Here is a 26,966-nt window from a genome sequence, read left to right on the forward strand (position 1 = left end):
CTTCAGCCTCGCGGGGCTCGTGATGCCTTCAGGAACGCTCGTAAACGACCTATTGTTTTCCTCATTGTTCTGCTGCGCAGAACCTGACAGAACGAACTCGCTTCCTCAGAACCTTTTGAACATCATTGTGATTTTTTTTTGTTTAAATTTGATCTGTTGATAAATACACGCGTGAAGAAGTGAAATGAAAATATTCACCGCGATAAAATAAATTAAATGTACAAACAATTCAACACGCACAAAAAACGCACACAAACAAACAGACACACACACACACACACAGACACACACAAACTCACACACACACAAAACTTAGAGATGTTTTTCAGTTTCAGGAGGACCAGCAGCTCCCGACGGATCCATGAACGGATCCCGGTCTTCATTATCCTCCGGTGCTGGACCTCCTCCAACAGGCCGCGTTTGCTGCCACCGTGAGGTCGCTGGAAGAACTACAACAGTACATGTTCACTCACTCAGTCCCTGTCCACCCGTAACCAAACGGGATCCTGTGCAGATGAGACAGGATAACAAAACAAGAGCTCTAAAATGTCAGAGTTTCATGATGAAAACCTCATTAAAGCGGAAATGCACTCGCGTTGTCAGAGAATTCCTGACTCTAAATTATAATTTCGATGCTCCGATATGACGTCACAGGGAAGACATTATCTCCTACTCCTTTTTTTTTTACGCTGAAATTTATTGATTAAGGCAAGGGAGGGCTATCCGGGCCCCGGTGATGCATTCCAGGTCTTCACGTCAACTCAGAGATGACACGATGGAAACGTTCCTGAACTCAGAAACTCACAGCTGCTTTATTCTCACATTTAACCAACACGGCGTCTATCAGAGGGGTTCTTCTTCTTCTTTTTTTAATATAATCACCCAAAAACTGTTTTTATCACTTTCTTGTTTCAGGAGTTACAGTGACAGTAAAAGCCTTCTATTCACACGTCGTTGTTATGGTCGTTATTCGTTCATTAGTTCAAATAAAACTTCTTTTTTTTTCCAAACAGGTTGCAAATTGGCATCAACAAGTACAAAAGCGTTCCGGTCAGATGATTTTCATTCACTGGAAACAGGTTAAAGGCCTTTGTGGCTGAAATGTTTTTGTTTTTATATATATATATATATTATATGTATATTTATATTTTTCATCTTTCAATCAAATCAATCAATAAAAAGATCGACCACGCATCAGAGGGTCTGGAACTGGAACAAGTGAAGACCAGACTGGTTCCTCGCTGGATGTGAAGAGGACCAGTCTGACTGTGGCCGTCAGCATCAGTGACGCCACGGATGTTGTCACTGAGTTCCACCAGCTGCCCACGTCAGACAGGAAGCTCCTTCGTCCGGAAGTAGCGAGGAAGCCGATCCCAGCGGCTTCCATGGCGGAATATTCGTAGGCTGAAACAAAGAATGGACGTAGCCCGTGTGACATCACACACTGGGGTTGTGGGCTCCGGTTCAGAATTGTGGGCAAGTTAACTGAGACCAGCCGCCATGTTAAGGTGCTAAACGGTGCGAACCTGGGCCTGGAAGAATGATGGGTGTGAATTTGCAGGCTGATTTAGTGAAACGCTGCGTCCAACTTCCTGAAGCCGACCTGATCGGTTCTCCGCTCAGAAAAGCCAGCATTCAAAAGTTGTTTGCTCGTTGTCGTGGTGAAAAACTCGTCCAAATCACATCACGATGTTCCTGATTCTGGATTAAATCGCAGTCAAATTCACGCTGGACGCATCCGTCATCCAGACACAGCCGCTGGAGGCGGCCGTGATGAAGTCGGTTGGGTCACGGTACGACAGCGGCGGGTGTATTTGGGACTTTTGCAAGTACAAGGCAACTTTACAGTTCATCAGGTCACATAAATAACGGGCTGATATTCCAAGCCTGATGTTTCGCACCTTTAAGGAATCTGCGGGGGGGGGGGGCAGGACTATGTCCACCTCTTTTCTCAGGTCTGGAGGAAGGTGTCAGGCGGATTTTGTTGGTCCATCAGAGTCTGGCGCACTCAAACTCAGAGCCGGTCTCCGATGGGGCAGGCTTGTCAATGTAGAACACCTCCTTACTGACAGGTGGCGGTGTGCCAGGCGGACTTGCCACCCCTGGTTCGGGATCGGGGGCGTGCTTGAGTGGGTTCTTGGCGTATTTCCTATCAGTCCGATTCAGAGGAGCTTTGGCCCGTCCGTGGATGTCGGGCTTTGGTTTGAAACGCTTCAGCTTGACAGTGTCTTTGGTGTCGCGGGCGCAGGGCAGCAGGATGGCCACATCTTTGCGGAACTTGGAGCTGAGGCCGAAGTAGATGAGCGGGTTGTAGAAACTGGCAGACTTGGCGAAGAGGCGAGTGAAGATGCTGGTGAGGTTCGGCACATGGAAGCCGCAGGCAGACCACATGGACACCACGGCATACGGAGACCAAGCCAGGATGAAGGCCGTACAGATCACTATTGAAACCTGCAGCAGACGGGGACGGTGAGCTGAGACTGGGTGTTCGCAGCAAGAGGGAGCATCTGAAAGGAATTGTGGGTAGGACAAACTCACAATGGTGACGTCTCTCTCAATCTTCCTCTGGCGGTCAGTCAGGTCTCCCTCCGTTGACAGAGCGTTGCCCCGCTTCACCGTGTTGATGATAGACACGTAACAGAACAGCATGACCAGCACCGGAACGAAGAAGCAGAAGATGAAGATGGAGATGATGTACGCCTTGTAGAGGCTGGAGCGGTTCGCCTCGGCCCAGTCGATCTCGCATGTCCCGTACCCACGGTCTGCGTAGAGGTCAGAGGTCAGAGGTCGCATGATGAAAGGTCAGAAATCAAAAGGTTGAAGCGAACCTGTGTAGCTTCCCCAGCCCAGTAGCGGCGCCCCGGACCAGAATCCTGCTGTGATCCAGATCAGCAGCATACAGACGGACACGCTGGTGCTGGTGATGTGACGAGCTGCAGAAACACACACACACACACACACACACACACACACACACACACACACACACACACACACACACACACACATCACAAACCGACCGGAGGGAGACTTGTTCCAGGACTATCATCTTCACATTGGAACAGTCTAAACGGGCAGAAGGACACGGGAGTGGGCAACGGTAAAGGCCGTCATCTATGGACACGCCCCCGGGACTTACCTCTGCTTGGGTGACATCCTTTGATGTATCGTGTGATGCTGATCACTGTCAGCGTGTTGATGCTGCTCAGACCGAACAGCAGCGTGAAGAAACCGTCCACCTGGAGGAGTCACGGGACAGGACAGGTGAGGACAAGGTCATACTTGCATTCTCCCGTCTCCTACTTACTGTCGCCGAACAAATCCAAGCTCACAAGTCGTTCCCTGAGCGACATTTCAAATCATGAACTCGTGTTTGGTACAAATCAGCACCATGATTATGATTCCGGTACTTCCACCAGCCCAGGGCACCAATATGCCGATTTATGTCATGACGGTAAGAAACTGATGCGTGTTTGAGGTTCATTAGATGTGGACAGTTAGTCCTCGAGTGTCTTTACCTTGCAGGTCCAGATGGAGGAGATTATGAAGCCACTGTCCTGGAAGACGTTGAAGATTTCGATGATGCCCCTGGAGTAGCCGAACACAGAGATGCTGGCGTCGGAGATGGCCAGGTTAAAGGTCAGGTAATCGGTGGGCTGTAGCGTGGCTCTCTGGCGGTACAGGACGAACAGGACGATGCTGTTGCCGAACCAGGACAACCAACCTGAAGGGTGGAAAATGAAGTAGATGAACCATGTGACAGAGGAAAAAGACAAACATTATCACATCAAAGTGATCAGAGGTGCAATTAATCAGATTATCACCAAAGTGATCAGAGATAGGATCAATACGAGGATCATCATGCAGTTAGAGATGCCGTTTATGTACTCTGTGTGTTTAGTAGTGTGTCATGCTGCGTGTGTAAGCTGTGTGCGCTGTGTTCTACTCACCCAGCACCAGGAGGTACACTCCAATGATGGTCTCTCCCTGGTCGGACAGAGGAGGGTCCCGGCTGCCTCCCAGGTTGAAGCTATTGTTCCTCCAGGGGGCGCCACCAGCAGGTGAGCTGCTGGAAATTGACATTTTGCAGTTGATAAAGCATAAACGTTGTTTGAGAGCGTCCGAGTGGCGAGTGGCGTCTCTCTCTGAGGAGCAAAATGAATGTCTGCAGCTAATCTGTGGTAAATATAGAGGCCTGATCCTGGTTCAGCACTGAGCTCCTGCAAGTTGGCTGCTGGAACACGTCGAGGTCAGAGGTCAAACCACCATTGATTGGCTGACTGATGATGTCATCACAGACTGGATAAACTCAAGTTTGACTTAGTCTCCTGCTGTGGCGTCTTATTGACATCAAACGACCTTTATCTTAACTTAGCTAAAGTGCTAACAGAGTAAGATGCTGATACACATTCAGAATAATTTCCGAGTTTTGAAAAATTCTTACATTTTGTACCTTTGCCGTAGTATTGACAGATCAACTATTGTCATTATTCTAATGAAGTTCACCCTCATTGTATAAATGCTGTTGTTTTTCATTGTAAATCACTCTCATTCTGATTTGTCCCATGAATGAAAATATTCCAGCTCCATCTGATTATTTCGCAGTTCCATGCTGACCTATTAACATCCTTGACCTGAGTGTTAATGCTGACGTACTCCTTCAACACACCTGGACGTAGGCCTAATTTAATCTGTGGAATATCTGTATGGATCATTCGTCTTGCAGTTGTAACTACACGGTGGCGTCCACTCCTTTTGCTCCTCACACGTGTTTGTAGTTTTCAGTCTAAAGTTCTGTGGAAGCAGCCTGTTGACCATATAAGGAGCGCCAGCGCCATAAAAGGAAATGGGTCTCTTTATATGGAGACACGTAGTTCCTCCGCAGATCCGACCGAACATGTCGACTTTTGGTATTACTTCGCGCAAAGTCCATGAAGGGGCAACGTTTTCTATAGGTTTTCATATGGAACACATTCACGAGGCAGTTGTTCTAAAACACGTTGTACTAATATCGAAAATTGTGGTTTTAAGACGTACAGTATGTGGGACTATATGTCACAGCGTGCAGAGACTGCCGGGTGTGGCGCGTCATTTCCTTATGTGGAGAGGAGTGTTACGGGGGGGGCAGGGCCCTTAGATTGCCGTTGAAAAATATAACTTTATAACTCTATTCACTTGTCTTTGACAGAAAGATCATGGGCTATGGAGTTAATATTTTTTCATTTTTTTCCTCTGACGTTTTCTGACAGCTCGGCCGGAACACTTGATGATTTACGGAATTTGCCGATGCGTAAATAGCTGTACTTGTTGCTAAAGCTGCTAACTGTGGTTAGCTGTCGTTAGCTCAGTTAGCTGTGCTGTTAGCGGTCCGGTTAGCTGACTCTACGCGAAGTAGAAGATCGGAGTGCCGTGGGGGAAGTGTTGGTGCCTACGCCGCTTGCTCTAGAGCTTTGAGCCTCCTGGAGGAGGAGGCCTCCAGGTCCGGCCCCGGAATGGGTACCAGAACTGGAGTCGAGCGGGCGGGCAACGGAACTGGACCGAGTAGCCTCCCGTTGAACGCGGCCGGACCTGGACCGGCCACTGACACCGATGGAGGCCGATTTGAAGTTAGGGAATATGGTACTGAGCTCGTCTACAGTTGCTCCGACCAGGAGTCCGACTCTGGCGATGACGAAGACATGGTGGGTTCAGGCGGGGACAGGAGAGGGGTGAAGCGGGAGAGGAGTGAGCGGGAGGTGGGTCATCAATCAGCGCCCAATTCCGGAGGCCTTACTGGGGGTTACGACGGGGTCAGCCCAGCGGTGCCAGGCGCCAAACCCGGCAAGAAAACCAGAGGCAGAGTCAAGATCAAGATGGAGTTCATCGACAACAAACTAAGGCGCTACACAACTTTCAGCAAGAGGAAGACAGGGATCATGAAGAAGGTGCGTGAATCCTGTTTGCCAGAGGTCAGAGGTCACATGGACGGGTGAAGGTGTTGAACTCTCAATGTGAAAGTAGGAATTTCCTGTACAATAGTCTTATTAAGTAGTTAATTTATTGATTAAACAGACAAAAAACCTGTGAAAACCAAACGTTTCATTTGCAGTAAATTTCATAGGAAGTTTTTTTTGTGTTTGAACGATGAAGGATGTTGACCTACTTAGGCTGATGGCGTCTTCTCTCGGCAGGCCTATGAGTTGTCTACACTGACTGGTACTCAGGTGTTGCTGCTGGTTGCCAGTGAGACAGGTCATGTATACACGTTCGCCACAAGGAAGCTACAGCCGATGATCACATCTGAGACGGGGAAAGCTCTGATCCAGACCTGCCTCAACTCTCCGGACTCCCCGCCGCGTTCTGACCCGTCCTCTGACCAGAGGATGAGTGCTACGGGCTTCGAGGAGACTGACCTCACCTATCAGGTGTCTGAGGCTGATGGATGCGCTGAGGTCAACAAGGTAACAGCAGCTTGAGAGACAGAAAGGAAGTAAACATGCATGATAGATCACGGTAGGAGGGTCTTGATCACATGATCTGTGGCTCCTCACAGCACAGGGGTCTGCTCCTTTAGAAGTTTTGTGGCTTCTGCGACAACAGATTCGCTGCTTGGCTGGACCATGCTGTCCTCACACGTGTTTGGAGTTGCCAGTCTAAAGTTCTGTTGGAAGCTGACAGTTGACCATATAAGGAGCACCAGCAGCTGATTGGCTGCCAAGTTTCATTCTTCAACCTGTTGGTCTCTCTGCAGGATCTTATCAAACCTGCCTTTACTGTGCCGGGCAGCACACAGTCCACGCCGTCCTCGTCTTCCTCATCGTCCTCGGTGTCCATGCAGGTGCAGACCAGCACTGCCTCTTGGCAGCCATCCTCAACCATGGCGTCCACCAACGGAACGGTGCTGAAGACGTCGGCCGGCGTCGTGCTTCCCGGAGGGTTCACCCTGATGTCGGGTAGGTTGAGACTTTCACTCGTCTGTTGGTCATCAGCCTGTTCAGTGCTCTGCTGCTGCTTGAACTCACATCGTCACAAGTTAGACTGAATCCGTGGGTCAGTCAGCCAGTCAATCGATCATCTGATCATTTCACACAGCAAAGATCAATGTTTATCTGATGCTGATTGATTATCGTCCACCAGCAGTCCTGGAGATATTGATAGACATCCTGCTTCAGATGTTGCTGCCTCATCCCATCACTTTGCTAGCAGCTTGCCTGATTTTTTTTGGGGGAGGGGGGGTCCTTCCTCCTTCACCTGTCTGCAGGTGCCTCGCTGCCCACTGGCACACACACCATCCCCCTCAGTCAGCTGCAGGGCCCCGTGGCCCCGGGCCCCGCTGTCACACTACACGCTCCGCCCACTCAGCCGACCACGCTACTCCGCCTCCCTGCCACTGTGTCACTGTCAGGTCAGCACGCTTTCCCTGCTCACATTTGTGTGTATGTGTGTGTGTGTGTGTGTGTGTGTGTGTGTGTGTGGGGGGGGGGGGGGGGGGGGGGGCTCAATGCAGAAAGAGGACTTCTGTTGTACCAGGTCACTTTGCTGGACTGCCCTTTTATGTCAGTCCACTTCGTTTATATTTTTTACCGTCAGGTTTCTGATTGAGTCAAAGTCACATGACACGCGACCGTACTTTCTAGGTATTTTGATTGTGCCGCCTCCCTACACATGTAACTGCGTGTTGGGATGCAGGCCACCACAGCTGAGGCTCATATCCTCCTTTCACACTCGTTACCTGCACTTCTTTGTTTAGAATTACGAGAACTGATTCTGTCAACGCAGCACCGCAGGTCGGAGGCGTTTTTGAAGTCCTGGGATTGAAAAGTCCGATAGGCGTTGTTGCCTCGCATTCTCCTGGTTATATTTTGTTGATGTTTTGACAGCACAATAAAGCTGATTAAAACTGGGCTCAGTCAGCTGTGTGGATGTCAGCTGTAGGCCAGTAGGGCAAAGTCAGCTTGATTAAGTGGAATCGCTCACATTTACCATCAGATGTCCAGAAACTTGATGGAATTGTAGAGGATCGGTGACTGGAGCTTTCAGTTTCCTGTCTGAGCAGGAAATGGAATGTTTCTGACCCTGGTTGCTGGTCCTCCTCGTCAACATCAGCTTGTGTTTGAGGAATCACAGATTCTTGAAGATGATTTCAGTAATGTTGATGATGTCACCAGGAGGCGGAGTCTCCCAGCAGCTGCAGACCATCCAGGTGCAGCCCAGCAATCAGCAGAGCCCTGCTAATCAGAGCAGTTCTGATGTCCACAGCCCCGCCTCCTCCACAGGTAAGAAGAGAGCCCGCCCCCTGGACGCTGAGGAGACCTCAAGGCTTTGACAGTAACATGGAGGTGCAGCCACTCCAATAGGTTCATATAAGCACATGATTCTCTCTCTCTCTGCAGCCAGTCTTCCCGCCTCCATCGTCGCTTCTTCCTCCTCATCCTCAGTGGCCGGTCACATGATGTACCCCGGTAGTCACACAGTGATGTACGCTACACCGACTTCCTCGCTGGGCGACGGTAGCCTAGCCGTCCTCAACACCTTCTCCTCAGCAGGCCACGCCCAGTCACACGACGCTGGTATGACCCCAATTTTATGACTAAATCGGCCTCATGACCCCATAACCTCACACTGTTAGTGACACCTTGGTGACTGTTGCCACCGGTTACTGCCGCTACCCGTAGATGAGTTCAGTTCATTCTACTGAAGCTGTGTGTTTCCTCTGCCAGCGTCCGTCCCCCAGGTCTTCCTCACGTCACTCCCTCCTGTCACCGCTCAGATCCCAGTTTCTGCAGTCCAGCTCCACCCGGTATGTTAACACAACACTGCTAACGGCAACTCTCCACTGCCGACACCAACACGACTCTGCTAGCAGGCTAAACGTGGTGCTGCTGTGCTGGCTTCCCTGTTGTGACTTGTCGTGTTTGTCGTTCAGATGGTCATCAGTCAGCAGAGCAGCAGCAGCAGCAGCAACCTGACGGAGCTGCAGGTCGTCAGTCTGGATGTTCAGCAGTCCAAGGAAGACTGACTGACTGTCACATGACCCACGCGCAGCCACATCAACAAAGATGCCAACACCTTTTCATGTTCTTCGGTGACAACGTGATCAACTTTCTATTTACATCTTTTTAGTCTACAGCCACAAATAATTGATCAGACTTGATGAGATTCTTAATGTCATTAGAGACTCCGGTCAGCTGATGTGTCCTGGATACATTTTTCAAAAAATGTACTCAGTCGTTTAATATGGAAAAGGTCTCTAGGGGGATTTTGAATTTTTTTTTTAAAGAACAATATGTGAAGAACTTATTGTGAAAGTCATAAAATGCACAATTTTACTCTGAATGTCAGTTTTTTTTCTAGCAGGGAAGAAAATGGATCATAATATCATGAGGCTGATGGTAATTGAGGTGTGTGTGTGTGTGTGTGTGTGTGTGTGCGCGCGCGCGCACGTGTGAGATGAATGTATCAGTTTTTGTATCATCATTTGTCTCGTTTCACTTTAAGTTTTAAAAAAGTGCCAAATGTCAGATGTTCTCCTACGTGTTAAAGGAACAGTTCGCCCAAAAGTTTAAAAGTTTGTTGGCGTCACATTCCTGCCGTGGGTTCACCCCCCCCCCCCCCCATCAGGTCTTCTAGTTTCAGTTGAAGCAGAGTCATCAGAATGGTTCTGCCTTATTCTTCCCCCGAGCTTCTACATCAGGTTATGATGGAACCTGATCTGCCTGACCAGAAACTCCAGCTCGCATGCGGTGCCGCCTGCAAGCGCTTGGAATTCTCGCAGCAGTACAGGATGATGATGGAGGAACGATGAGAGGAAACTCTTACCTCCCCCCAGTCAGTTGAAGGCTATCTGTTGGCTGGGATCTGCCGTGTATCCAGATTGTTGTCCCGGTAACCTGATCAGTCATATTAATATAAGTTCACCTCGTGGACACGTGAGCAGGAACCAGCTTGCTGTACTTCAGACATGGACCAGCAGAGGGCAGGGCATCTTGACATTTTTGGGTTTAAAAGGGACAACGAGGATTGGAAGGGGGCGAACACCACAACTGTCAAAACAGCTGTGAACACATTGTCTGTGGGCATCGGTGTAGAACGTGTAGCTTTGGGTCTGCTCTGTCTGACGCCCACAAATACCAGAACAACGTAATTTTAATGGCAGCCCATCAGTGTTGCTCAGTCACATGATCGCCTCCAGCAGCTGTTCAAAGACTTATCCCAGAGAATTATTGACTGCTAATGGTCAATTTTGATCATTGATACGACGTGTGGAGCACTTATGGACACTCAATTATTGGAGCAGGACTGCTGAACCGTTTTCAGTCACCAAGAGACAAACAGGAATTGAACCTGGACTCTGATGAGGAGAAGGACAGCTGATGATGGAGGAGGAAGATTTCCATTGCTGGATATGTCAGACTGACACCTGAACACAACTCTGCTGGTATTTTGAACACTGAACTTTTTTTTTTTTTTGTAACACATTTTAATTTTTTGCTGATTTCAGAGCTCAGCTGTATGACCTTTGACCCCTCAGTGACACTTTTCATGTTTGTATTTATACACAACAACGATGTCATCAGTTTTGGTTGTTAGCAGCAGGTTGTTTCCTCTGACGTTCGGGAAATTGAGTGATCAATAAAAACACTGAAAGAAGCTCAGCGGACGTCTGCAGCCTCTTCCTGTTGCTCGGAGAGACGGTCTCTCTAAACAGCAACTGGACTCAGGAGCACTCTACTTAATACATCTAATGACATTTTTTCATGTTTTATGTAGAGACTGCAGAATGTTGGTTGGTTTATAGTTTTTTTTTGTGAATAACCTGATTTTCTCCCAATTCGCACAGAAATGTGGAAAAAGCCTATACAAACTAACAAAGTTAATAACAGCAATAGGACAAAAAAGTATAATATATATTTCTAAAAATTACATTTGTTAATTTTTTTTTCCTGACCATTCCATGCTTTGTATTGAAGCAGATATCAGTGGTACGACTATCAGGTTTGTGTTTAAATAAATCGCAGATCGCATGTCAGGATTCCTCCAGGCATTCAGATTGTTTTTAAATGTGCTATCTTGATAAATTTGATATGAAAATTGTACCTGAACCGGGTTAAAAACATGAATTTTCTCAATTTCTACAGTACATCAGCCGTAGTGAACCGTAGTTGTGACGTCATTTGCAGAGTCGCCTCCCCAGTGCGTCATCACTGCGACACGCGGTCTTTCTTCCTCCCCGTGTTAGCAGTTAGCACTGAGCGGAGCGACTTGCTACGTTATATCTATTTTCGCAGATTCAAACCCCAGAGGAAGATGGCTACCGCCGGAGCGCAGGGGAGGAAGAGGCTACTGAAGGAAGAGGACATGACCAAAGTGGAATTCGAGACCAGTGAGGAGGTGGATGTCACCCCCACTTTTGACACAATGGGGCTCAGAGAGGACCTGCTCCGCGGCATATACGCATACGGTAGGCCGGGGATCGGCGCGGCCCCCAAGGGAGACCATTAGCTCGAAATGTTACCGTTCTCTGTTTGGCACGTCGGCGGTTTTAAATGTATTTTAATTCAAATACATTAACCACATCGTTTTTAAATGTATCGGACAGTAATGACGACTCAATATGTGAGTTAAGAGAACATGAACGCTTCGCCTGGTATGTTAGCATTAGCCATTTCTGCTAATCCTCGGCCAGCGCAGTTAGTTCCTTGGAGGCTCCGAGTGTTTGTGGGTGCTGAGTAACAAACAACTTCTTCTAACTCAATGAGATTATCAACTTGAAAATGACAAATGGAGCAGATGTTTGGTGAGAATAAATTAACCATCGATTCAACAACCAGTTTTTTACGGTATAACGAGTAAAGGCACTGTGGTGCTGTGAGTAAGAGGATACAAAATATCAAAAGTACTCACTTTACTGAAAGAACAAATAGAGAATAATGTGCGTGTCATAGTTATTGTCATATCAACAGAACATGTTACTGTTGTATAATCATATTTATTTATGATAATGCTGAACAACCTGATGTAGTACTGCCATGCAACAATTTTCTTACAGCTTTCTACAGGTCGACCTGCCAGGGCTGCGGTGCATTTATTGGAGGTTCCTAAGGGAGGAACGAACTCCTGGCCTGTATTTTAATTTGGCCTCCGGTGTTCTGTGTTCTCAGGTTTTGAGAAGCCGTCAGCCATCCAGCAGAGAGCCATCAAACAGATCATCAAAGGCAGAGACGTCATAGCCCAGTAAGAACCAACTCTTTCTGACGGATCGCTCGGGTTCCTCGAAGTTCTCTGACCAGTGTTCTCGAATGTGTTCAGGTCGCAGTCTGGAACTGGAAAGACGGCCACCTTCTGTGTGTCGGTGCTGCAGTGCCTCGACATCCAGGTCAGCCTTCTACATTTTAACAGTAGCGAACCGCTTCTCTTGACTATAATGGAATGTGGCTCACACATTTGTTCGGACAAACCACCCTGTAGGACCTTATATAGAAATCCACGCCGACTCTGCCTGGCCCTCAGCCCTTGAATCTGCCTGGCAACCACTGGCATATGAACACACCCACATGGTGTAGGTCATGTGATTCGATCATAGCATCAACCTGTCGCTGAGTTGGTGCTCCTGCGTTTCACACCACCTCGTTTTAGCAACTCTAAACTATCTCATGAATATTTTAATTTTCAGAAGTTTCATTTAGTCTCTTGAGAACTATTTTAAGGAGTTTTGGTTCTTTAAAAGGCCCCCGAGTCAAATTCAGAAAATGATGGAAAGTGAGTTTTTAGAGTTCAGGTACTATTTAGGGTTTACTATACTATTGCAGTAATACAGGAACTACAAGTCAAGAACTTCAACCATCTTACAGATTAAAGTGGTAGAATTTTGTGATTGTTTTGAGAACTTTTTTTTTTCCTGAACAAATGAATGTAATGTAAAGAGAGCTGGAACTATTTTAGGATCTCAAAGCAATGTGTGGGTGTGTCAACAGGCTTTGCTAGATGATGACATCATCACATTGTGTGTTTGCCATCTGCAGGTGAGGGAGACCCAGGCGCTGATCCTCGCCCCAACCAGAGAGCTGGCTGGACAGATCCAGAAGGTAGCACTGCCCACGTTGCCCTAGCCAGCCAATCAGCTGTCAGCAGGGACAGTGTCGCGCTGTGGCAGATCTTGATTGGTTCTCTCCTCTGTGTGCAGGTGCTGCTGGCTCTCGGAGACTACATGAACGTTCAGTGCCACGCCTGCATTGGAGGGACAAATGTGGGAGAGGACATCCGGAAGCTGGACTACGGACAACATGTGGTGTCCGGGACACCTGGGCGTGTGTTTGGTGAGTTGAAACCCAGCTTGAAGCTCCATCTGACCGCTGCGCACCCCCAAGTGAACAGTCTCTGATGTTGATGCTGATTGGTCCATCTCCAGCCGAGGCAGCCAATAGGAAGCTCATGTATGTGTGGTTTGAACTCTGCAGATATGATTCGTCGCAGGAGTCTGCGGACGAGAGCCATCAAGATGCTGGTTCTGGATGAGGCTGACGAAATGCTCAACAAAGGTCAGACTGAGCGTGTGCATACAGCTATGATGTCACGGTTGTGTCTGTGCGGGGGGGTCCCGTTTACAAACAGGAAGTGATCTCTGCTGTTTTCAACTTGTATGCAGGTTTTAAGGAGCAGATCTACGATGTGTATCGTTACCTACCTCCTGCCACACAGGTGGTCCTGATCAGCGCCACACTGCCGCATGAGATCCTTGAAATGACCAACAAGTTCATGACGGACCCGATCCGCATCCTGGTCAAACGGTCCGTCCACATGCCTCTAGGTCACATGAGGTGTCAAGTGTTCAACGGTACTGAATCTGTCTGTCGCCCGCAGTGATGAGTTGACGTTGGAGGGAATCAAACAGTTCTTCGTGGCTGTGGAACGTGAGGAGTGGAAGTTTGACACGTTGTGTGACCTGTACGACACGCTGACCATCACGCAGGCCGTTATCTTCTGCAACACCAAGAGGAAGGTCAGACATGTCTGTGTTGCAGAATCCTGCCTACGGCAGCAAAGCCTTCTGGGAAGCTGAGTGTGTGTGTCTGTGTTGTAGGTGGACTGGCTGACGGAGAAAATGAGGGAAGCCAACTTCACTGTGTCGTCAATGCACGGAGACATGCCGCAGAAGGAGAGGGAGTCCATCATGAAGGAGTTCCGCTCTGGAGCCAGGTAAGGCCCCCGCCGGCTGTGACATCACCACAGCTGTGATGTCACAGTCGAGAGTTTCTGTCAGGGTTCAGCCTTTCCCAAAATAGATGAAAAGGGGCCAAATGTTTGAGGAATACTCAGGTGACCTCTGAACTGCGCTGTGTGACCTCCTGATGTGTGTCTTCTCAGTCGTGTGCTGATCTCAACGGACGTTTGGGCTCGTGGTCTGGACGTTCCTCAGGTGTCTCTCATCATCAACTACGATCTCCCCAACAACCGAGAGTTGTACATCCACAGGTAATGTGATGTCACAGCTAAAGTGCCATCGCTCAGTTAACAAAAAGAACTATGAAGGTGTTGTTTGAGGCAAGCAGGGGGCTTCTGTCCGGGTCGATGAGTCAATAAATAAATGAATGAATGAGTCTGCGGTTATGCATGTGACCTCTGACCTTCTTCAGGATCGGTCGGTCTGGTCGCTACGGCCGTAAGGGCGTGGCCATCAACTTTGTGAAGAATGATGACATCAGAATCCTGCGAGACATCGAGCAGTATTACTCTACCCAAATCGATGAAATGCCCATGAATGGTAAGCATCCACTGAAACCAAGGCAGCTGGTCTCTGATTGGCTGAGAAGTCACGTCAGCCAATCAGAGGAAGGCTGTCAGTCCATTTCCTTCTCAGCTGATGTCAAGAGGAAACCGGTGCAGTTTGATAGATCTGATCAGAAAAGAATAAAGTTAACTAGCTTAGCATCAGTGTTCTCTTTTAGGATTTTTTTCCCCACTCATCTGCTCATGAAGATAAGTTGTACCGTTAAGCACTACAGACAGGATCTCTAGTCCATAATCAGTAGAAGCTGACTTGTCGAAGGTTGACCTGATCTCGTCTCGATGATGTACGTCTGCAGACACTTGGACTCTTGTGAATGTAATGTAGCCTTCGTTAGTGGTCTGTCTTGCTACACCAAGATTTTAGAGTTCGCCATCTGAAATGCAGATGAGACTAATCTGTGTTCTTATTGTAGCTGGCTAGCAGGCTAACGCTGCGTTCATGCAGGTGGCTCAGTTGCTCTCACCTTGTTCCTCTTCTTCGCTGGTTGGCTGAAGCAATGGATTGATGTTACTTCATGATTGATGTTCCTCTCCTGGTCACTGATGCTGTAACGCGGCACCGTGGGTCATGTTGTTATTAAAGCCTGCACCAAGTCCCGTGTGAACAGAACTTCGCTAACATGAGCTAACTACTAGCAGCTAGCTGGCTAGTTCTGATGTGTTCGTCTGCTTCCACACTGACGTTTTCATCTTTTCGTCCACAGTGGCTGATCTCATCTGATTGGATGGAAAGAGATGAAGTCACATCGGAGACCCACCCCTTTTATTTCATGTTTTTTTGTTTTTTAAAGTTTTAGAATGATTTTTTTTTTTTTTTGGATGGCTGTAAAACTCCACATTCGTTTTGTAAATAAAGTTGTTTGGTTCCTCGTCAGTTTTTATTTTAATGAAGAAGCAGCTGAATGACCTGAGCGCTGACATTTGACTGACAGGTTCTGATTATTCAAGCAGCAAAATCTCATTTTTAGCAGATTTTAAGAGAAGCGACACAGGAACGCTATTGAAGGGCGGCACGGGGGAGCAGTGGTCCTCACTGTGGCCCCCCAGCAAGAAGGTTGTGAGTGGAGCCCCGGCTGGAGCACAGGGTCTTTCTGGGTGAGTCTCCATGTTCTCCCTGTTCCTGCTGGGTTCTCTCTGGTACTCCAGCTTCCTCCACAGTCCAAAGACATCAAGTGGGACCAGGTTAATCCAGACTCTAAATTGACCGTAGGCGTGGCTGGGAGAGCCAATGGTTGTCTGTCTCTATGTGTTGGCCCTGTGATGGACTGGTGACCTGTCCAGGGGGAAGGCTGCTAGGATAGGCTCCACCCCCACCACCCTGAACAGGAGAAGAGGGAGGAAATGGATGTGAAATGGAATTTTATTTCCATTTGTGTTCCTGATCAAGAACTTTTGGCTCAATCGTGATATTTAGTCTTTTTGTACCAAATCTGCTCCGTAAATCCAGCTGTCATTAAGAACATCAGACATTTGGAACAAACGTTCATCCCACGTCAGATTTGTTGTCATAATGAATCAATTTACCAATGCAGCAAATCAGATGAAACTGGAGATCAGCTGTCACTTCAGATTTTATTTTATACACAAAAGATGAAAAGTTTTACAGTGAAGCTGAATAGAATTTTTATTCAAACAAACAAAAAACCCACAAACATTATAAAAATCAACGTCACACCAAAGATTCAGAAACCGTTAAAACCACGAGTGTCATTGACATGCCGATAATCATGAAAAGAGGCGAAGGAAAGGACGTCTGCTGCCACTGATAGACTCCGAAAGAAATGCCCTGATCCAGGCCTTCAGAACCTGAACCCAGGAAAGATACTGAATTCTATATTTGTAATACAAGATTTCAAGATATTTAAGCCTCCAAAATATCACAACTTCATTGTCATACACTTTAGAAAAGCTGCTCGTTCAGAAACTACAAAAATAATCTCTCTCATTTCATCCTCTGAGGGAACATCAGAACCACCGCTGGAAAAACACAAGGCCCGATGTTGGTTTGTAGGAGAAACAACGAACATGCAGAGATTGAATGGTAAAGTTATGATTTTATTAAAAACATAATTTTCCCTTTGTAAATTTGCATCTTTAATCTGGAGGGATTTAAACTTAATATGATCCTCCTCTGGCTTTATGATGGGTTTAGTTAGTTCAGGCCATCCTGGTGCTGATCCGGTTCAGACCTAACAGTCTGAATCCAAGACACAGTTCGGGTTCTGATGAGTGAATTTGGGTCTCTTGGATCAGCACCGATTTTCAATCGGAAGGAAACCCGTTTGCCAGATGGCGCGTTACCTGAAGAACCGACATGAACAGAACTTTCACCTCACACGAGTCGCGACACGCCATTGGCCTGGGAAGATTCCCCCGTCTGACGGGGGAGGAGCTGACACCGCCTTCGTGGGCCCTTGCCAGCGTCGAGTGTCTGTGGTGTGAAGACAAACCGACTCCGCTGAAGAAATTCCAACGTTCACTTCCGGATAGTTTCGGGCCAGGATGACATCAGTGAACCCAGATGAGGAACCAGAACAGGCTCCGCCCCCTGCTGATCTGCTGCACTTCCCATCTTCCCTACACTTCTGCTCCTTTAATGTTCTGCTTCTCTTCATTATTATTATTTTTTTTAGAAAATACAACTGTCGCTGTCACGAGTGTTTGTGTTCCATCTGCTGCAGATATGAGCTGTTGGTCCATCATGTTACCGGGCGGATCTGCTAGTTTCCTGCGCCACCAGCTAACAGTTCTACACATCCACTACAACTAACAGAGTTAACAGTTAACGAAGCCAGCAGCAAATAATAACAGCTTACAAAAACAAGCGAACACTGCTAATCGCGCTAGCAGCGGCTACCAGCACAGAGCTAACAGCGCTAACAACAAGTGGAACGACGACGGGACGATTGTTCTCAGAAACCAACGGAACCCAAACAAACTTTCCTATCAAACTGAACACCTCTTTTAAAGGTTGATCAATCACCTCCAGGTTTTGGTGATCTAAGAGCGGACCAAGCTGTCAGCTGGTTTACAACAGTCTCCATGGAAACAAACCCAGAATCAGATTCTGACATCATCAAAGAGTAGAGCCAATCAGAACTGATTTTCGGTGGCAGGCAGGATTGGTTCTGATTTGACAGGACGGAGTCAGTGTGACATCACTAATAGAAAAAAAAAGACAACAGATAACAAACCAGCCAATTGGAGGAGCAGACGATCACGGGAAGGTTCCTACAAGTTCCGTTTGATGAACCAGATCTCGTTCCGACGGCGGGGAACGCCAGGGTTTTCATACACAGCGACCATGTAGTCATCCGTTCGCACGTCATCGGAGACGCCGAGAATCTCCCACAACAGGTTGATCTGGCGCATCACCGTCTCTTCGTTTGTTGTTCCAAAGAATGACCTAGTAGCCAATCAAAGACTGGTGTGAATCGATTGGTCGAAAAGCAACAAAGAACCTCGCGCCAGAAAAAACAGCTGCCATCAAGGAGGTCAACAGATGAAGATGAGAACCTGAACTGTTCACCGACATGAGAACATGGAACCCTGAGAATGTCAGAACCACCCGCCTTCTAAGCGCAACACTGATCGGTCCTTAATATGGATGATGACCTTACCTGGCAACCACTCTCATTGGCTCTCTGTGAACGATGGTGATGTCATGGTTGAAGGGTTGGGGGGGATTGGCCTGGAACTCGGCAGGCAGGAAGAACGCCGTCAGGACTTCCTTGTTAAACGTCTTGCCGTCCTCCATCATGTGGATGTGACTGATCACTGGCACCGTCATTCCCAGGTGGCGCCCTGTCGAAGGAGGAAGGCCGCTTGAGGGGAACTTCCACAGTTATGTTTGTTTCAATTACAGCTGAATTATATTCCCGTCAACTTGGCGATGTCTACTCTGGTTGTGTGATCATCAGTTGTGGGCGGGGCCTAACCTGCAGAGTTCTCCTTGCAGATGAAGCGCATCAGTTTCATGAAGGCCATTGAGATGCTCTGTTCATACAGATCCTCCCGCTCGGTCACGCAGGCCCAGTTGCCCGCAGGATACACTCGCTCCTCGAACGCCACTTCACCCATCTGATATACACACATACACGCAATAATACACACACGTCATCAGACATACACCTGTATGCTGCCACACATGCGCAACCCTAGGAAACACGCTTGGTGATGCATTAACAAGGTCTCTACCTTCTCGTGGCAGGATACAGAGACAAATGGGATTGACTCCCTCTGCTGGTTGTTGCGGGTCATTTCCTGTATTGGTCCGGTCATTTCTACAAGACACACAGGACAACTTGAAGCTTGCAAATGCTGATCCCGCCCCTCATCGACAGGACCTGACACCTGCTGATCCCACCCCTCATCAACAGGAACTGACATCTACTGATCCCGCCCCCCTCACCTACAAGAAAGGACATCTGGTGACCACACCCTCTTTGGCTGCAGGAACCAATTTCTGCGAGCCCCGCCCCACCCCCTTACCTGCAGGCACTGACACCTGGTGGGTGCTGGCAACCGCCTGCCAGTGAGCCAGCAGCCTGTCCGCTTCCTCCTCATCCATTGGCTCTGGGTTGTCGGTGATGTCATCATCTAACTGCTCATCGTCTAATCCATCAAGGTCTTCCAGAGAAATCAGCGCCATTACTGCTGCCGGGGGACACGACCTTTGACCTGTGCCTTATCCACTTGGAGGAAACTAATATTCCTGTAAAAGACAAAAGAGGAATCTGTCATGTGACCTAGAGGTCATGTGACATCAGTATCACTGTGTGCGCCAATATGAAAAGAAGGAGCTTGTTCATCCAGCTGCGGCGCCACTGGCAGCTGACAGGTGAGCTGACAGCAACTCATGGAGGATATGAAGGTTGCTTCTGCTAAAGGTCGCGCGCTCCGCTTGGTTTGGATCAGTGGTTTAGTTTAAAGACATCATTTGAATATTCTACAATGAACTCAGCGCTCGGTGAGCCTGCCGTTATCCATCAGTTTCTCTCACCCTCGCTGAGTTGCAGACGGTGACTTTAATGTGAGGCGTTCACTGTCTCGCTCACATATTACCAACCAATCAATCGTTAGTTTTCTCAGACAAGGTATCAGATTTATTGTTATAAATACAAAGAGAGGTTTTCACATCCCTCGTTTTGACTGAACAGCTGTACAAAATATTTTCCTCCATTTGCAAATAAAGCAGAGAATCTGAGAACGCCACTGACAAATGAGGTAAACCGGGAAAACAGAACAATCAAAGCGACCATTTCATCGTTGTCGATAGTGGATTCGTCCTCGTTATCACTGATATTACAACAACAATCATCATCGTCATCGATGATTCATGCTGGTTTAATTGGCAGCTCGTAAGGTTTTAATTTGAAAATCACAACAGACATCCTGTATCGATGAACCTGATCACATTTCTGTGGATCGATGAAAACTGTTACGAACATCTTTAGTTTTAGTTTTTACGAGTCCGCACTGATCCGGATGGTTTGAATTCTGACTGGTACCGTTAATGGACCGGTTTAGTCCGACTGTGGGTTCCGGGCAGAAATCTAGGTCAGTCCCGATCTCGGTCCAGAGGCACCGCTGCAGGCCCTCGAGCCGTTTTAGTCTCGCTGCCGTTACACAATGTAAGTGGGTGGTTGAACTGGACCGCACTGGACCAGGTTCCGAAGCGACAGAACGTGACTGCGTGTTAGCATTCGCATTAGAAGCACAGGGCTACCTCTCGAGTTAGCGTCAACACTGACAGCCGGGTTAGCACAGTTAGCACGGTAATGTGGAACTGGTCCGGACCGGGTCAGAACAGGTAGCTCGCACAGGTCGCACGGGTTTGTTTCTCCAATCAGTTTCGGGTCTCACCTATCTGACAGGTGAGTCCGCAGCCGCTGAGACGAACGTCAATTACAACGCTCGTCTTCCTCTTCGTCGTCGTCGCCGCTTCCGGTAGTCTGCGTCCTCCGAGCTCTTCAAAATAAGAGCATTGTACCGTGGCAACGGCCAGCCGAGAGAAAAAGTACAGTGATAAAAAAAAAAACATTTTTCAATGATTATTGAAAAGTCTAATGTTTTATTCTCCCCCATACAATATTATACTCTTGTAAATGTGCAAGTACAAGTTTAATACGAAAGACAAAAATATTTTGAATATAACTTGATGAAAATAATTAAGTCTGTGACAGTGAATATAGAAGAATTTTCCTGTATGTAGTGTTAAAAAAACCCTGTATTTTCCTGTTCCTTAGTTACAGTCAACAGTAATTCTAAATTCATTTTATATCCTGAATTCATTTTCACCAGAAAAAAAATAACTTTTTTTTTTTAGTGTGAGACTTTCCTGTTGTAACTCCTACAGGAAAAGTTCCCTCAAACAAAAAGATGAGATTTGAGTGACAGACATATTAGATGTTTACTGCCAGCAGGGGGCAGCAGCCCACCACCGTCCAGTGGCTCCTTCATGGAGTTGTGACCTCTGACCTCAGCAGACACTCCCCGCACTTGACTCCCAACTGTCAGTCAAACGTCAAGAAATCAGAACCTCATGTACAGATGGCGAGGATGAGAGCGACGGCTGATCTTGTGTCTTACTGGTCAGTGGTGGCAGGAGGTCAGACTGTCCATTGATGGAGGCAGGATGAGAGTCGGGAACGTTAGGAGCATCAATCTGGACACAGGAACTCTGAGGCAGCATCGCAGGTCGTATGTTTAAATAAAGACTCAGAATCAGTATGAATGTTATATCCTTTTTATTCCATTCCCATTTCCTCTCACTCATACATTCATAGACAATATAACAAAATAGTACCAGGCAGCTGTTACGACAGCTCCCAGAAAAATTGTAAAAAAAAACAAAAACAACTCTTAAAAACAAAATTTTTTGATAACAGCAACTGACAACTTGGACACAACTGAAATAGACTCTGAGCAGAAAATCAAAAACCCGCAGTTTGGTGGAGGAGCGAGCCGAGCTTTCTGGCAGGGGGCACTGCTTTATGGTCAGGACAATCAGGAGGCTGGGGCGGAGAAACGAACGACACACTGGTTCTAACTGATCTGAGATTTAGAGCAGGTGATGCACCTGAGGGGGGCAGAACATCAGGAAGAACAACGTTGAAAGAGCTGGTCGTTGGCAGCAGTGGCGACAGCAGTGGCGACAGCAGTGGCGACAGCAGTGGCGGCAGCAGTGGCGGCAGCAGTGGCAGCGGCATCCCCTGGCTCCCGCCAGTCTGACAGTAGATCGAAAGCGGCAGTGTAGCAGATAGACGCCAGCTGTGTGTCAGTCTGAGTCATGTGGGTTTGTGGGCTGACTTTTTAATCGAGTCTCGCGGTGAATAAGACGAGAATGGAACGACACATCAATGCGAGGACGCAGCTTCCTGGTGGAGCCCACAGAGGCTGCAGCCTGCGGTGGTCTTGTCTTCAGCTTCGCTTAACCGCCTTGTGTCTCGCTGCTGACCACGAGTGGCAGCTGGGTGTCGTCATCATGGTCAATGTTGCTGGGCCGCTGTGAGGAAAACAAACAGCCTCGTATTCTGATGAGCGTAATCACGTCCCGGCCCTTTTGAGTCTCATCAAAGCTCAGCTTCACTGCTCACAACAACAAGATTAACTCTCCATGACCACGTGTCTCCTTCACTTCGGTGGTTGTCATCATGAACACACGTGTGAGCGTTCAGGGTCGCTTGTACCGCTGAGTCAGTCCCCCGTGCCGCCACTGAGCTGCTTCAGCAGAATCTGTTTTTTAAAATCCATTAATGGCTGTCAGAGACGCTCAGGTATGTTTACCTGCGGCTCTCTCTTCAGCTGTCTGCAACTTTCAACGCGCATGCCGAGAGGTCAGAGGTCAGAGTTCTCCTCATTCACACAACAGCTCACCTGAATGACCTCACCTCGGGACAATCAGCGCAAATGTCAACGTCCATCTACACCCAGCCGCTGATGGATTTTCTTCACCGTTAGCAAATATGCCAAAGTGCTCAAACGCAGCGTCTTTAAATTTTCATCAGCTGCTGTGTTCACCCCCACCCCAGCAGCAGCTGATGAATTATTCAGGCTGCGCTGAGGTCGACACACTGATGGCAGAGAGAAAGAAACACCAGCACGCTGCAGCTCTCAACACCGGCACTCTTCCCCTGTTAGCTGCTGACTGGCCACTTTATTAGGAACATCTGCATGGTGACACCACGCTGCCTCCACAGATGCGCCACTGCATATCACACACCAGACGCACCGATGGTCTCCTGAGGCAGGAGAGAACTAACTTATGGTGTTAACAGCATAGTCGCTGTGAGGCTTTTTACTTTGAAAATCCAGTGGCAAGTTAAACAAAATAAGAGCCTTTAATGTTGACCCCCTGTAAATCTATGATGAATCTTAATGTGGGGGGGCTCTGCTGCCTGTCAGTCAGATTCAGTTTCCATGACAATATCCACAACCGCCTCCTGCTTCACTACAAACTTCCCATCTTATTGTTGCAGCACATCATGTTAGCAAACGGCTTAACTAGCTGCTTTACTGCTGCCGGCCAGTGGGTGTCAATGACTGTTACCATGGAGACACAACTTGTAGCAAGGTGTTTTTGTTGTCCAGCAGGAAGTTAGCATCTCCGTGGATTCCCTCCGATGAGAAAGCCAACCAGGCTGTTACATTGGATTTTGGATTATTTTAGAAATCAACTCTGTGGTCTGCTGCAGATTATGGGGATTTACAGGGTTTAGTTCAGCAAAAGTAGTGTGTTCTTGGTTGATCTGTCATATTTTATCTTGACGTGATTGTTTGTCGTTCTCTGACCACATTCTCTCACCTCGGCGCAAGCTAACGTTAGCTGTCTGCTAGCTATTACCTGGCATTGCATCAAAGGAACAAAGGATTGGTTTGAAATATGTTTCCACTGAAAACAATGTCTTTCATGCTCCTGACATATTTGATCTCCATTTAATGTCTCTTATCATGTTATGAATACTCTCCCTTGTTTTTAAAAGAATACTTTGAGCTTTGAAGGGTTTTTGTTAGTGGTTAAACAAGTAATATTTCATTAATGTAAAAATATGTGGATGTGAACTTACTATGTATTATTTTTGTTGTTGTTGTTGCTGTAGTGAAAACAATGGTAGTAATAGCTTGTGAGGAGGTTTCACCAGGCAGAGGCAGCGGATTGGTCGGCTGAATTGATGCTGATTAAGCTAATTCAAACAGTGAAAGTCCCAAAGGACCAAAACGCTGATGCATTTTGTTCTTCGGAGAAGCTACAACACACACACACACACACACACACACACACACACACACACACACACACACACACACACACACACAGTTGTGTTTTCTGATTACATAATTTAAGAGGACATTTTATTTACATATAGAGTGATCATTTATATCGTCACAATGTGATGGTCAACAAATCAGCCTTTTAGCAGCAGCCTGTTAGCACCTGCCTGCTCAGCACTGTCGCATCCTGTAAACAGCAGCGTCAGTAGCATGTTAGCCACAGGATGTCAGTAGCATGTTAGCAGCAGTGTGTCAGAAGCATGTTAGCAGCAGCATGTCAGTAGCATGTTAGAAGTAGCATGTCAGTTACATGTTGGCAGCAGCATATCAGTAGTATGTTAGCCACAGGATGTCAGTAGCATGTTAGCAGCAGCGTGTCAGTCGTATTTTGGCAGCAGCGTGTCAGTAGCCTGTTAGCAGCAGCATGTCAGAAGCATGTTAGCCACAGGATGTCAGTAGCATGTTAGCAGCAGCGTGTCAGTAGCATGTTAGCCACAGGATGTCAGTAGCATGTTAGCAGCAGCGTGTCAGTAGCATGTTAGCCACAGGATGTCAGTAGCATGTTAGAAGCAGCATGTCAGTTACATGTTGGCAGCAGCGTGTCAGTATCAAGTTAACAGCAGCATATCAGGAGTATGTTAGCCACAGGATGTCAGTAGCATGTTAGCAGCAGTGTGTCAGAAGAGAAACCTGATGTTTCAGGGCCAGTACTGATTGTAAGTAGGTAAAGGAGACCTATACTTTATACCGTGATCAATGTTAAAATTATTGCGCCAAAATTTACAAAAATATGTTTGATGGTTAGCTTAGCAACATCAGAGCAGAAAATGTGAGTACGTCGGACGTTAATGAGTGATTGAAACGGTGGTCTGGCCGTCAAAAATCTGCATCAGTCTGCTGATCATGTTGCCGCCCTGCCAGCTGACATTCAAAGAGAATATTCAAACCTTTATTAGCATTAACAGCTCCTGATTGGCTGATGTTTTAATTCAGCAGCCATTTGATTGGATACATAAATATTACATCACTGTTTCTATGCCTAGATAGATAGATAGCTAGATAGCTAGATGGATAGATAGATAGATAGATAGATAGATAGATAGATAGATAGATAGATAGATAGATAGATAGATAGATAGATAGATGGATAGATTTCGACTGCATTCACAGTCCGCCATCGTGTCAGTAGCTGTGACAAACCCCCACATCTGGTCTTGAATCATACCGCTTGGTTTTGTCCAATATGACTTATGATAATGTAACCTTTTTTTTTCTTATGCAGAAGTCAGTTGTGCTGTTGCCTCCGTTGTCTTGTTTTTTATTTCGATTTGTTTTGGTTTTTAAGTGGATTACTTAGAATTTTGCTTATACCAACTTTTGCATGCGGTGGAGCAGTGGTCAGCAATGTGGCCTCACAGCTAGAAGGTTCCAGTTCGAGCCCCGGCTGGAGCACGGGGTCTCTCTGTGTGGAGTCTCCATGTTCTCCCTGTTCCTGCGTGGGTTCTCTCTGGTACTCCAGCTTCCTCCACAGTCCAAAGACATCAAGAGGGGACCAGGTTAATCCAGACTCTAAATTGACCGTAGGCGTGACTGGGAGAGCCAATGGTTGTCTGTCTCTATGTGTTGGCCCTGCCATGGACTGGTGACCTGTCCAGGGGGAAGGCTGCTGGGATAGGCTCCACCCCCCACGACCCCTAGCAGGATAAGAGGTAGAACATGGATGGATGGATGGATGACTTTTGCGTGTTCTGGTATTAACCTGATGAAGGCCCATAGATGGAAGATTACATACAAGACATGGAGTGTTTTGATCTTAGAGAGGTGACATGTTGTCACACTGACGTAGTACCCGGTCCACATTCTGGGATATGCGCAGCAGTAAAACTGCTTAATGAAGCAGTTCTAACTTCAACAGAGTGTTACAGGCTCGCCTTGAGGCTCAGTGTTTAGCGGAATTAGCAAGAAAGCACCACAAATATCCGAATATAGCAGCATGACAGGAACAGTCTCAGGTCAAATAATGGAGCAGAACTTGAATTTTTTCTGTCGCATTAATCAGACAGGCTCGTGTACCTCGTAAGAGTAGGAAGACAAATAGAAAAAACACATGTAAACTCCATCTGTCTGCTGATTCAGTATCATTGTCGGTGTTGCTTTGGTTCATGCTAACATTGTTGATGCGTCTCAGCTGACTGCTCTCTCATGTTAGTGACATCATCATTGAGCGTTGAGGAAATAATAAAAAAAAAAACCATCAGAAACCTGCGAGTAAAACTGGTTCCGATGTTTAAAGCATCTGCAGTTGTAATCGTTATCTGCCTGCAGGGAGTCGCTCTCACACCATGCTGGGGGGGGCGGAGCGTTACATCAGGCCAGTGGGGGGTGATGTGGTGGCTCAAACGCTTTATTGTCACTGAGCCGTTAACGAGACCCAGCCGCGAGACTCTGGGCCTTGTTAATGGCGGCTGGCTGAAGAAGCTGAGGTCCTAACAAACGGGAGATTAAGGCAGCGTGGGCGTTACCATGGCGACGCAGACAGCCGAGGGCGGATGGAGCGATAAGGATGTTCGGACTGAACTCTCTCATTACTGGACGGTGCTATGATGTTTTCAAAGACACAGGGTGAAACTGGAGGAAAACTGTTTGTAATTCTGACAAACAACAAACTTGCTCATTTCAAATGAGTCTTAAAAGTCAGGAGGTCCAGGCCGCCGCCCAGAAATCGGTGGTCGCTAACAAGTGCGGCAAGTGCAAACAACAGCGTGATGTTTTTGCTGCATTCCAGACATGTCGGACCTGACACTTTTCACACCTCCTGCTGGAAAAAGTTCCCTCGGACAACCTCTCACAGTCAGAGCTGCGACTTAGAGACTCAGAGAAAGAATTCCTCCCCAACCTCATTGAGAATCAGATCTCTGACATCAATC

The 26,966-nt window shown here is 47.4% G+C and overlaps 4 protein-coding genes across 7 annotated transcripts; 2 read left to right on the forward strand and 2 right to left on the reverse strand.

Annotated features, from left to right (window-relative positions):
• Nucleotides 1-777: 777 nt before the first annotated feature.
• Nucleotides 778-4,630, reverse strand: opn6a (opsin 6, group member a). Of its 2 annotated transcripts, none has more exons than XM_086212167.1 (7): nucleotides 4,454-4,630; nucleotides 3,951-4,069; nucleotides 3,519-3,724; nucleotides 3,140-3,239; nucleotides 2,829-2,933; nucleotides 2,539-2,762; nucleotides 778-2,451 (listed from the first exon to the last, which is right to left on the reverse strand). In XM_086212167.1, exons 1-7 carry the CDS (start codon nucleotides 4,534-4,536, stop codon nucleotides 1,993-1,995), a joined length of 1,296 nt encoding a protein of 431 aa, XP_086068293.1. In that variant the 5' UTR covers nucleotides 4,537-4,630; the 3' UTR covers nucleotides 778-1,992. The 2 variants fall into 2 exon arrangements, with proteins under 2 accessions (XP_086068293.1, XP_086068292.1); XM_086212166.1 differs by having other exon boundaries at nucleotides 4,445-4,630.
• A 427-nt stretch (nucleotides 4,631-5,057) lies between these two features.
• On the forward strand, nucleotides 5,058-10,954 carry LOC147257923 (serum response factor-like). Of its 2 annotated transcripts, XM_086212164.1 has the most exons (8): nucleotides 5,083-5,924; nucleotides 6,171-6,440; nucleotides 6,731-6,932; nucleotides 7,241-7,384; nucleotides 8,148-8,255; nucleotides 8,373-8,549; nucleotides 8,700-8,779; nucleotides 8,906-10,953. In XM_086212164.1, exons 1-8 carry the CDS (start codon nucleotides 5,493-5,495, stop codon nucleotides 8,996-8,998), a joined length of 1,506 nt encoding a protein of 501 aa, XP_086068290.1. In that variant the 5' UTR covers nucleotides 5,083-5,492; the 3' UTR covers nucleotides 8,999-10,953. The 2 variants fall into 2 exon arrangements, with proteins under 2 accessions (XP_086068291.1, XP_086068290.1); XM_086212165.1 differs by lacking the exon at nucleotides 7,241-7,384 and having other exon boundaries at nucleotides 5,058-5,924; nucleotides 8,906-10,954.
• Nucleotides 10,955-11,173: 219 nt separating this feature from the next.
• eif4a3 (eukaryotic translation initiation factor 4A3) lies at nucleotides 11,174-15,636 on the forward strand. Its single transcript, XM_086210281.1, has 12 exons — nucleotides 11,174-11,440; nucleotides 12,141-12,213; nucleotides 12,289-12,355; nucleotides 13,002-13,064; nucleotides 13,163-13,295; nucleotides 13,437-13,517; nucleotides 13,625-13,766; nucleotides 13,840-13,978; nucleotides 14,060-14,175; nucleotides 14,344-14,451; nucleotides 14,613-14,740; nucleotides 15,471-15,636. Exons 1-12 carry the CDS (start codon nucleotides 11,287-11,289, stop codon nucleotides 15,485-15,487), a joined length of 1,221 nt encoding a protein of 406 aa, XP_086066407.1. The 5' UTR covers nucleotides 11,174-11,286; the 3' UTR covers nucleotides 15,488-15,636.
• A 683-nt stretch (nucleotides 15,637-16,319) lies between these two features.
• Nucleotides 16,320-20,764, reverse strand: soul4 (heme-binding protein soul4). Of its 2 annotated transcripts, none has more exons than XM_086212168.1 (6): nucleotides 20,632-20,764; nucleotides 19,258-19,480; nucleotides 18,964-19,049; nucleotides 18,705-18,846; nucleotides 18,387-18,570; nucleotides 16,320-18,172 (listed from the first exon to the last, which is right to left on the reverse strand). In XM_086212168.1, exons 2-6 carry the CDS (start codon nucleotides 19,415-19,417, stop codon nucleotides 17,998-18,000), a joined length of 747 nt encoding a protein of 248 aa, XP_086068294.1. In that variant the 5' UTR covers nucleotides 19,418-19,480; nucleotides 20,632-20,764; the 3' UTR covers nucleotides 16,320-17,997. The 2 variants fall into 2 exon arrangements, with proteins under 2 accessions (XP_086068294.1, XP_086068295.1); XM_086212169.1 differs by having other exon boundaries at nucleotides 20,495-20,633.
• Nucleotides 20,765-26,966: the final 6,202 nt, after the last annotated feature.

The sequence above is a fragment of the Aulostomus chinensis genome, chromosome 8, assembly GCF_037954235.1.
Source record: "Aulostomus chinensis isolate RoL2024-O1b breed Wild chromosome 8, RoL_Achi_v1.0, whole genome shotgun sequence".
Taxonomy (NCBI): Eukaryota; Metazoa; Chordata; class Actinopteri; order Syngnathiformes; family Aulostomidae; genus Aulostomus; species Aulostomus chinensis.

What these genes read in the sequence shown, in the direction of transcription:
- opn6a (XM_086212166.1), bottom strand. Translation starts at nt 4,536, where the DNA reads ATGAAAAACAACAGCATTTATACAATGAGGGTGAACTTCATTAGAATA. An exon ending in AGTGTACCTCCTGGTGCTGG is followed by an intron (nt 3,725 to 3,950) that starts GTGAGTAGAACA and finishes TCCACCCTTCAG; the next exon opens with GTTGGTTGTCCTGGTTCGGC. An exon ending in CCTCCATCTGGACCTGCAAG is followed by an intron (nt 3,240 to 3,518) that starts GTAAAGACACTC and finishes TGACTCCTCCAG; the next exon opens with GTGGACGGTTTCTTCACGCT.
- soul4 (XM_086212168.1), bottom strand. Translation starts at nt 19,417, where the DNA reads ATGGCGCTGATTTCTCTGGAAGACCTTGATGGATTAGACGATGAGCAG. An exon ending in CTGCAAGGAGAACTCTGCAG is followed by an intron (nt 18,571 to 18,704) that starts GTTAGGCCCCGC and finishes CTCCTTCGACAG; the next exon opens with GGCGCCACCTGGGAATGACG. An exon ending in CCAATGAGAGTGGTTGCCAG is followed by an intron (nt 18,173 to 18,386) that starts GTAAGGTCATCA and finishes ATTGGCTACTAG; the next exon opens with GTCATTCTTTGGAACAACAA.
- LOC147257923 (XM_086212164.1), top strand. Translation starts at nt 5,493, where the DNA reads ATGGGTACCAGAACTGGAGTCGAGCGGGCGGGCAACGGAACTGGACCG. An exon ending in AGGGTTCACCCTGATGTCGG is followed by an intron (nt 6,933 to 7,240) that starts GTAGGTTGAGAC and finishes ACCTGTCTGCAG; the next exon opens with GTGCCTCGCTGCCCACTGGC. An exon ending in TGCCACTGTGTCACTGTCAG is followed by an intron (nt 7,385 to 8,147) that starts GTCAGCACGCTT and finishes TGATGTCACCAG; the next exon opens with GAGGCGGAGTCTCCCAGCAG.
- eif4a3 (XM_086210281.1), top strand. Translation starts at nt 11,287, where the DNA reads ATGGCTACCGCCGGAGCGCAGGGGAGGAAGAGGCTACTGAAGGAAGAG. An exon ending in TGACGAAATGCTCAACAAAG is followed by an intron (nt 13,518 to 13,624) that starts GTCAGACTGAGC and finishes ACTTGTATGCAG; the next exon opens with GTTTTAAGGAGCAGATCTAC. An exon ending in TCTGCAACACCAAGAGGAAG is followed by an intron (nt 13,979 to 14,059) that starts GTCAGACATGTC and finishes TCTGTGTTGTAG; the next exon opens with GTGGACTGGCTGACGGAGAA.